The sequence below is a fragment of the Oncorhynchus tshawytscha genome, linkage group LG07 (assembly GCF_018296145.1).
Source record: "Oncorhynchus tshawytscha isolate Ot180627B linkage group LG07, Otsh_v2.0, whole genome shotgun sequence".
Lineage (NCBI taxonomy): Eukaryota > Metazoa > Chordata > Actinopteri > Salmoniformes > Salmonidae > Oncorhynchus > Oncorhynchus tshawytscha.
In genome coordinates, this window is record NC_056435.1 from 33,383,073 (window position 1) to 33,393,302 (window position 10,230).

The 10,230-nt window shown below is 42.2% G+C and overlaps 1 protein-coding gene across 4 annotated transcripts in view; it reads right to left on the reverse strand.

Annotated features, from left to right (window-relative positions):
• LOC112254396 (dysbindin) overlaps positions 1 to 7,986 on the reverse strand; it is a 28,214-nt gene extending 20,228 nt beyond the window's left edge. For 3 of the 4 annotated variants that reach the window (XM_024426958.2, XM_024426957.2, XM_024426956.2), the window contains exon 1: positions 7,659 to 7,986. In XM_024426958.2, the coding sequence (XP_024282726.1) occupies positions 7,659 to 7,701 (43 nt within the window). In that variant the 5' untranslated portion in view covers positions 7,702 to 7,986. Of the gene's footprint in view, positions 1 to 5,302; positions 5,388 to 7,658 lie in introns of those variants that run through there. The other variant, XM_042324327.1, reaches the window with a different exon arrangement.
• Between the last annotated feature and the right edge of the window lie 2,244 nt (positions 7,987 to 10,230).

A 10,230-nucleotide genomic window follows, 5' to 3' on the forward strand; every position in this document is an offset into this window, starting at 1 on the left:
GCTTATACATGAGCTAAAGGGAGAGTAGTTAAATATGCTTTTCTTCCTATTCCATTTAGTTACCATCTAGTCACCTTAAATCAATAAGGTGTGGGAAACTCACAACTGACCTTTTTAACCTCTGATCAGTTCCCTAGGTCACACAATGATGTGATCACAAATGTCACAAATGAGATCACTTTTCCGGTCAGTCATTCTCCATTCCCTACCCAAACCCCCCCAGTTCACACCACAAGCGATCCAGTGTGACAGCCAGCAGGCAACACAGAGTGGCTATTCAGGAGGGAGGAAGAGGAGGGAGGGCAATGAGAGAGGACTGGGACAAAAAGGATGAAGGCAGATTGATTTTCTTAAGACAGGTTTTTTCACAGTTTTTACTCACTCCCTCCCTCCGTCTCAGTGAATGCAGTGGGAGTTGTGGGAGGGACAGAGTGTAGGATTAGGGCTCAGTACCAGCTGGACGTGTGAAATTTGTCGGATTCAGACAGAGCCGGACATGTCAGCGTGCCCACTCTACCTTCCCACACAAAGACAAACACAGATCTGACAGTAAAAACAAAAGAAATGCAAAAGCGGGGATGTGAGGGAGTGGGCATGGGCCTGATTCTGAAGACTTGATGCGGGTGAGAGGAAGTTATTTTACTCAATGGGCATGTAGGGAAGGGTAGGAAGGGGTATCCCATTACATCAACAACGCACTGTCCCTCCCTGTATTCATCCTCACATTAGACCTTAGTGCTGAGAGGGTGATGACCGGAAGAGCCTCAGAACAACAAACAGTGTCTGGAAACAAAACATGGATGATTAGCTTTCCAGATGATCCAGATGCTTTTGGGTTTTAGATCTTTCACCCAGGCTGCTGGTTTGTGGCCCTGCTAGAGCAGCTCTGAAACTAAAACCCTTATGGGAATGGCCACTTCCTTCTGTGCAAACTGATTATAGACTAGTTTGCCAGACTCATTTTGAGGGAATTCTCTGCCATACAGCAAATTAAACCAGTGTTAAACCAAAACCACAGGCATCATTCTCATATTTCCCAGCATGCTCTATTGCAGGTAGATTTTTAAAATTGTTTCAATAACCATATTTTTGATTAATTAATCTTATGCTATTTATGTACAGTATAACATACATTTGTCTAAACTAATCCAATCTCTTACTTGGATTTATTGCACCCATTACTGAAATAGTTCTTCCAGTTTACATGCTTTAGGTAGTCTCATATCTTAGTCATTCCAACCCGGCAGTCATTCTAAATTTGGAAAGAAAATTCAAAATGTTGGAATTACACATCACTCTGCAAGTCTCTCACCCTCTCTCTTTCTCTCTCCCTCCCTTCACCAGGCAGTGACTCCTGACCAGATGCATCAGGACCAACAAGATGTGATGTAATGCTGTTTCGGGAGATGAGACTGACCTTTTAATGTTGCTGAGGGGGTGGGAGGGCGACAGGAAACATTTTATTTTAACATGGACCATCTCCTCACTTGTTCTGGAGTTTGAGAGGAGTCAAGTCAGGAGGGAAAGTGGACAGAACACAGAGAGGAGTGAGAAAGGTCAGATAAAGAGTAAATGTTTCAATAGAAGTACAAAGAAGGTGGGAGAAAGAAGGAATGTATTTTTTAAATGTTTTATTTAACCCTTATTTTACCAGGTAAATTGACTGAGAACTGGGGATGATTAGGTGGCCATGATGGTATGAGGGCCAGATTGGGAATTTAGCCAAGACACCAGTGTCACGAACCTCGCCGAAGATGGTGCCTCTTCCTGTTCGGGCGGTGCTCGGCGGTCGTCGTCGCCGGCCTATTAGCTGCCATCGATTCCCTTTCCGTTTGTTTTGGGTTATTGGGTAATTGGTTACACCTGTTTTGTATTAGGGTTTGTTTGTAGGGTATTTTAGGGCACTAGGCCCGCTGGGTATTTGTGTGGGCTTGTTTTTTGTTACTCTGTGTTTGATGGTGTGATTTATTCCTGTATTTATTCTCCGGACTATTTTGTCCTGTTGTTTGGACAGGCAACGTATATACGCCCTCTGTGTTGGCGTGACTGTTTTGTTGCGCTGGGGAATAAATTTGAAAAGAAAGACTGAACCCTGCTCTCTGCGCCTGATTCCACCCACCACTCCTAGTCGATCGTAACAACCAGGGTTAACAGCCCTACTCTTATGGTAAGTGCCATGGAATCTTTAGTGACCACAGAGAGTCAGGACACCGGTTTAACATCCCATCTGAAAGACGGCACCCTACACAGGGTAATGTCCCCAATCACAGCCCTGGGGCATTGAGATATTTTGGGGGGGACCAGAGGAAAGAGTGCCTCCTACTAGTAATCCAACACCACTTCCAGCAGCTTCTGATCTCCCATCCAGGGACCGACCAGGACCAACCCTACTTTTGATTCAGAGGAAAGCCAGCAGTATGATTTAAAAGAGAAGCAAAAGGAATTGGTGTGGAATAGACAGGGAGAGCCAAGAGAAGAAATGTGACAACTCTGATTGGGGCTCATTAGCTGAGGATGTCTTGCTGTTTTGACAGGATGTATTTTCTGCTGCTCTCATCATCACATTCCACTCTCAGCAGTCTAGTAGCTGGCTAAAGCAGGCACTATGGAGATCACCAGCTGGCCATGACTGCCTGTAACTGGAAATTCACTGGATAAACTGCTGCGAATCAGGGGTCAGCATTTAAACAGCTTCAGAAAAACTAGCTTTACCATCAGATTATATGAAGCCCTGTGCAATTACTTCGTTAATTGAAAAGGTTTGGTTAGGTGGTAAACTGACGTCGGTGGCAGGCAGCAGCCTCCCTTTCATAAAACAAGATGCCTCGCTTTACACTGCTTATTTTGGGTAATTTTTTTGTATCTTCCTGCTCTCTCCGGAAACTCCCATTTGGGCTTGGTTCCAATTGCAAAGAGAGTGAATTATTGATGGTGAGAGTTGAGCAGTGTGTGTGTTTGTTTGGATTGTGTGTGTGGGATAAGCTTTTTGCAATGGGTTGAATCACAACCTGGCACCACCACATATCTCACTCAGTAAACACCAAAATGACATTATGAACACCCTCCTTCCCCCAGCACAAACATGCACACCCCGAACAGACAATAGGACCGTTTATGTGTCAGTCAGCCTCAATCTCCTGTCCTAGTGCCCTCTATGTGGTCCATGAGCAGACTACTGGTCCACAATGGACCCAAGCAGCTGACATCTGAGAAATGTCTCCATTAGACTACACTCACTCACCATGAATGTGCAGGTTTAGCCAGGAGTGTTGTGGGAGTGGATGTATGTGTCGGTCAACTGAGCTCCCTCCATCGTGAGTTGAAGACTCCTAGTCATAATCACATGATAACTCATTACCAGCCCTTTGGCAATACATAAACTGTCCAATTGTTCATCTTCCCTGGTGTTCCTGGAACCTATTTGTTGCGGATCCTCTTTTTGTGATGAATAGTTCAGATTGCTATTTTCATATCAGTGGGGAGTGTCACTGAAATGTTTGGCTAAACCCAATAGAATAGTTCTGGCCTTGCACTGATCTATCATTTCTCAAATCTTGTGCTGTCACGAGCCTGCCCAGCTAGCACACAACGTTCTGAGAACCACATGTGTCTTAGAGCTTGTTGAGAGCTTGGTTGTCCTATGGTTATTTAGCATGCAACCTTTTCACAATGTTCTGGGAATGGTGCAGGATACCCAGCTACCACAATGTCCTGAGAACAATAGGTGGCAATTTAGGTACTTCAGCATAACATTTTCTACAGGTTTCCTTATGGTTCCATTTGAAGTCATGTTCTTTGAACATTAAAACAACTTTACATGAAAACCACAAGAAAACATTTAATGTTCTAAGAAGGTTATAACAATATTATTTAAAAACATACATGACCATTCAAAAGTTTGGGGTCTCATAGAAATGTCCTTGTTTTTGAAAGAAAAACACTTTTTTGTCCATTAAAATAACATCAAATTGATCAGAAATACAGTGTAGACATTGTTAATGTTGTAAATGACTGTTGTAGCTGGAAACGGCAGATTTTTTAAATGGACTATCTACATAGTCGTACAGAGACCCATTATCAGCAACCATCACTCCTATGTTCCAATGGCACGTTGTGTTAGCTAATCCAAGATTATAATTTTAAAAGGCTAATTGATCATAAGAAATCCCTTTTGCAATATGTTAGCACAGCTGAAAACTGGTGTCCTGATTTAAAGAAGCAATAAAACTGGCCTTCTTTAGACTATTTGAGTATCTGGAGCATCAGCATTTGTGGGTTCAATTACAGGCTCAAAATGGCCAGAAACAAAGAACTTTCTCCTGAAACTCGTCAGTCTCTTCTTGTTCTGAGAAATGAAGGCTATTCCATGTGAGAAATTGCCAAGAAACTGAAGATCTCGTACAATGCTGTGTACTACACCCTTCACAGAACAGCGCAAATTGGCTCCCGTGGTCAGTTTAAAAAAAACAACTCTATCTTGTTAAGTGTGTTCAGGTCTGTTGGCCACGCCCAGTAATTGGCCACACCTGATCTTTTTAATGAGTGTTTGTTTCCTTTGAAGTAGGGTCTGTTTGAAAAGACTAAAATGAACAGCTTCGTATAAGTAAAAAAAACATGGCATGCTAGCTCCATCCTGGTGGCACAGTGGACTAATGTCATGGATAGAGAACAGAATATTGTAGGCTCGAATTTCCCCGATGCCGTGCCACAATAAAACATTTATTAATTATTCCCTAAGCAAATTCATTTCCTGGAGTTCAAAACAGTTCACTGGACAGAGGTTGCTCTCTGGTTTTGTGATGAATTTTGTGTTTGAATTTATTCTGCCACTGTGTCTTCTTATTGTCTTGGCCTTAGGCCTATGTATCACAGTGTCAAAGCATATGAACTAACAGGTTATAGAGCAAAAAATGAAATTATCACAACACAGGTTGTAAAATGGCTTTTTCTTCTGGCTTGGCTTCCGCGGTGATTTTACCCACACATCACTACTGATGGCTTCATTCCCAGAACCAATGGGAAAACAACAACTTACGTTTACACAACTTCCAAGGAATGCTAGCTGGGTGAGTAGTAGTTAGTAATTATCCTGCCATAGGTCCATGGTGAACAGCAAAGACCTGAAACCAATCCACTATGTACTTCCCATACAATGAATAATGGGAGTGATACCTGTGTTGATGTGGGAGAGGTTTAAGAGCTTTGTGTTTCCAGCATATATTGACAGATTTATGAATAATGAATAATAACTGTATTGTTCTACTTAATTAACTACAATATGCCTATAGGCATTCACATGTACCTGGTCTGATTGCGGGGTTGTTTTTCACCAAGCAGAGGGTGGGATTTTTTTATTTCACCATTTAGGCCAGTTGAAAACAAGTTCTCATTTACAACTGCGACCTGGCCAAGATAAAGCAAAAGCAGTGTGACAAAAACAACAACACAGAGTTACACATGGAATGAACAAACAGTCAATAACACAATAGAAAAATATGTATACAGTGTGTGCAAAGGAGGTAAGGCTATAAATCGGCCATATTGGCGAAGTGATCACAATTTAGCAAATTAACACTGGAGTGATAGATGTTCAGATGAGGATGTGCAAGTAGAAATACTGTGGTGCAAAAGAGCAGAAAAACAAATATGGGATGAGGTAGGTAGTTGGTTGGATGGGCTATTTACAGTTGGGCTGTGTACAGGTGCAGCGATCGGTAAGCTGCTCTGACAGCTGATGCTTAAAGATAGTGAGGGAGATATAAGTCTCCAACCAGTGATTTTTGCAATTAGTTTCAGTCATTGCCAGCAGAGAACTGAAAGGAAAGGTGGCCAATGTAGGTGTTGGCTTTGGGGATGACCAGTGAGATATACCTGCTGGAGCATGTGCTACAGGTGGATGTTGCTATGGTGACCAGTGAGCTGAGATAAGGCCGAGCTTTACCTAGCAAAGACTTATAGATGACCTGGAGCTAGTGGGTTTGGTGACGAATATGTAGCGAGGACCAGCCAACGAGAGCATACAGGTCGCAGTGGTGGGTAGTATATGGGGCTTTGGTGACAAAATGGATGGCACTGTGATAGACTGCATCCAATTTGCTGAGTAGAGTGTTGGAGGCTATTTTGTGAATGACATCGCCAAAGTCGAGGACTGGTAGGATAGTCAGTTTTACGGATGATGGAAGATTTGTTCAAAGCGAATTAAGAGGACTTGGTCTTTGATCTGAGGGCTGCATAGATTAAAGGATATGAGTGGAAATACACATGTGCACGTATATTAATACATATAGATACATCCCCCCCCCCCCTCCTCATACCAATCAAGTTGTTCTCTCGCCTAACCTCGTCCCCAGGCTAATTGCTACCAAATAGCATTCGAAAGATAAATATCTGGCTGATCAAGTTGTTGGTCAGCCATGCTTAGGGACAAACTGCAGTATCTTTCACTGCAGCAGTAGCAGTCAAAGTGAAATGAGTACAGGTGAACTAAAAACAGACTTGTGTTGTGACCATCTCTCCATCCTACAGTGGGCTGTGTCACTATGAGGACAGTGCCAGGCTGTGTCTGCCTCGGTGGGAGGCTGGCTCCGTTTTAAAGGAGCACTCTGGCAGCAGCCATCCTGTCTGTGACCATTCAATACCAACTGCGCACTCACTTCATAATTCTCAGCCCGTCATCTAACTTTTCAACAGTGTGACAACAACTGTTCAGTCCTCCAAGCCAACCCAAACTGCTGTGTCTCCAAACATAACATTCCCACACAATTCAGTCCATACAGGCAGGGCGCTGGGCACCGGGACTGGTCAACGCAACAGATGGAAGATGTCTTCTCTCACAGTCATGTTCTGATCCAATTTAGCCCCAGACGCCACTGAATGACTGACAAATTAAATTACCCCTATCTGGGTTTCTCTGTGAGAGCACCGTCTGTAGGACAGTCTATAGCCCAATGTCACTGCAGTAAATCTGTTCCCATAAGAGATAGACACACAATCTCATTAGGAGTTAGAGATTTATATCAGTGAAACCAATGGATGCCTTTGTGGCCCCAAACCAAAATTAGAATATATCCCTTTAAGAACCCTCAGCGGCTTGAGTAGAGTCCCACTGATTACAGCGGGACAGTATATACGGTGATGATTCAACATTCTTGTCTTTATGTGTTCAGGAAAGCATGTACAGTATGCCAGCCTTAGTAACATCAAAACAGCAGGTCCTTACCACATCGACTGAACATTCAAAGCAGCCAACACCGACACTGACACATTTAAATGCTCAAACACCACCAACATCAACAACAACAACATCAACCACAACAGGAATCAGTATTTCACCCATAATTACTTCAACAGGTTCTGTTGATTGTGGCTTGATTTATGTTTCTCTTCCCTAAATATTGAATGTGTTTGTCTGTCTGTAAAAGCTAAAGCAGATAACCAAATATGGACAATAATTTTTCTATGTATCTTTCTGCTCAGCAATAGGGGGATTACAGTAAATTAACCTATGTAGAAAGTTAATAAAAACAGTACAGTACAGAATAAATGACAAAAATGATCTGTAATAACTTACGGCGTATTCACACAGTGACACAGTCTTTCCAACTCCTACACATTCAAGCAGTTGTTGAGAGAGCTAAATAAGCTGTAAAGTTACTCACAGGGTAGACGCTTGTTGTGGAGGTTTGCCCCAGATGAGCTCATGGTGCTCGCAGATTCGGACAGAGAGCTGCAGAATCAGATAAGATGTGCTGTTGAGGAGGACTGGAGGGTCAGTTCACACAGTCAGGCACAGAGATGCGATGAGGTGGGGAACAATCAGCCCTCCAGAGCTTTAGCTGGACAGCTCATCGCCCTCCTCCTCTCCTGGGACAGAGAGACAGAGTCAAAGCACTCCCAAGAAAGTCACTGGCTCTCTCAAGCACACGCTCTCTCTTCTACAGGACCCTTCTCCCTTAGTGTACTCAATCAGTCAACTAAAGTATTTGGATGAGGACAGCAAGTTATGGCTTGTGGAGCATACCAAGTGGTTATTCACAGAGGGAGGAGCTTGGTGTGAGAGGGGTGGATAGGCTATAGCGCTGGGTCTTTTATGTAACAGTGGAAAATACCAAGTCAGTAGACAGACACTCGCTTTTATTTTTGTCATCCTCGCCCTCTCTCGCTCTTCTTTCTCCTCTGTGTCCCTCTAACTTCAAGGGTCAATTGATGTGCACCAAATGTAATGCGGCAGGATACGAGATCTTCTTGCCATTAATGGAATAGCATTGATGTTATTGAACAAATCAAAGGCTCGCCCTTTTGACCGAGCACACACTGTTCTTCAGAGGAATAGTTGATTTCAGCGGCTTTATGTATAATTCAGTTCATGGCATAGGCTCCATTTTTTTCACAAAAAATGTCATTGGAAGCCAATACCTCTAAAATATCTTAATATCTAAAATATCCTTTATTATAGGAATATACTTTAAATAAATCTTTGTAGCCGTAAAAGCATACAATTACACAAAGTACACAAAACATTAGGAACACCTTCCTAATATTGAGTTCCACCCCCTTTTGCCCTCAGAACAGCCTCAATTGAAAGTGTTACACAGGGATGCTGGCCCATGTTGAAGCCAATGATTCCCACATTTGTGTCAAGTTGTCTGAATATCCTTTTGGTGGTGTACCGTTCTTGATACACACAGGAAACTGTTGAGTGTGAAAAACCCAGCAGAGTTGCAGTTCTTGACACAAACTTGTGTGCCTGGTATCTACTACCATACCCTGTTCAAAGGCACTTAAATATTTCACCTTGCCCATTCACCCTCTGAATTGCACCAGTACACAATCAATGTCTCAATTGTCTCAAGGCTTAAAAGTCCTTCATTAACCTATCTTCTCACCTTTATCTACACTAATATAATAGGATTTAACAAGTGACATCAATAAGGAATCATAGCTTTCACCTGGTCAGTCTATGTCATGGAAAGAGCAAGTGTTGCTAATGTTAATCGCAATGCAGTTTTGATATCGTACTATATACTGATAATTCAAAAAGTATAATGTAAAAGTAGGTATTTTTGATGTAAGGGTAGTACAGTCCCAGCAAATGTATATGTTGCCTGGGACAATGTTAATGATAATTCATGATTGCCTGCAAATACATAAATAATGATCACTCAGCAAAACAGCGTTGTTATGTGAATATCAACATTATTGACACCATCTAGTGGTGAAAATATATACGCTTTCTTTTCCTTGCAACCTGAGCTGTTGGAAATATAATAATGATCTACCAGCATCCAAATAGCTCATAAAAAATGTATTAGCTTGACGTGAATAGGCCGTATATATGGTATATAAACGGTAATGTCAATGGGGTTTTATTGTATACAATGTTTTCCTGTGAGGTAGCTTTGAACTGAAAGCACACACACACACACACACACATGATAACACCCAGAGAGCGACATAAAGAGAAAGAACTGGAGAGAGGGGAAGGACATATGAATAACTCTGTCTTTGTATACAAGTGGAAACCTTAACAATAACAAGTCTTGGCATCCATGCATGGGTGCAGATGTAGGCTACTGACTGCAGATGCATGCATAACGCTAATGGCATGTCTTGTACTGTCTGAGAAAGTGTGTGTGGGCAGAGGAAGCATGATGTGACTCAAAATGAGAAGCTCTTGCCACCTCTCTCGAATGTGTTTGTGGGCAACATCATGATTGGGTTTTCACCATGCAGAGAATGTAGCATCTGCAGCTAAATGTGAATCAGATCAGGCAATCATCACTTTTTAGTCTGTAGAATGAGAGAGTAGAGCTGAATAGAATGTAACATCAGAATATAAAGAGAGGAGAACAAAGGAGAGTAAAAGAAGGAACATATATTTTCGTGTCATGAGTTCAAAATGATGTCTGTTCTGAATGTATCTCAGTCTAAATGCTGATCTTTTTAACTGTTGAATAGAAAGTAATTATGGCTGTTCATTTTCTAACTTTACTGTCATTCACACTGTCTGGCGTTCTGTTCATTGGATCGGATGTATTGGGTGTCTCAAAGGTATGCAGCAGCGAGAGAATTAAGAAAAGACTGTTGGTGTTCACAGTGATAGAGTGATAGACATGTGAGAATTGGCTGTGGGAATTTTCAACAACTGAGAATTGCAATAACTGTGAAGCCAACGGATGCACACTACATTACCAAAAGTACGTGGACACCTGCTCGTCGAAAATCTCATTC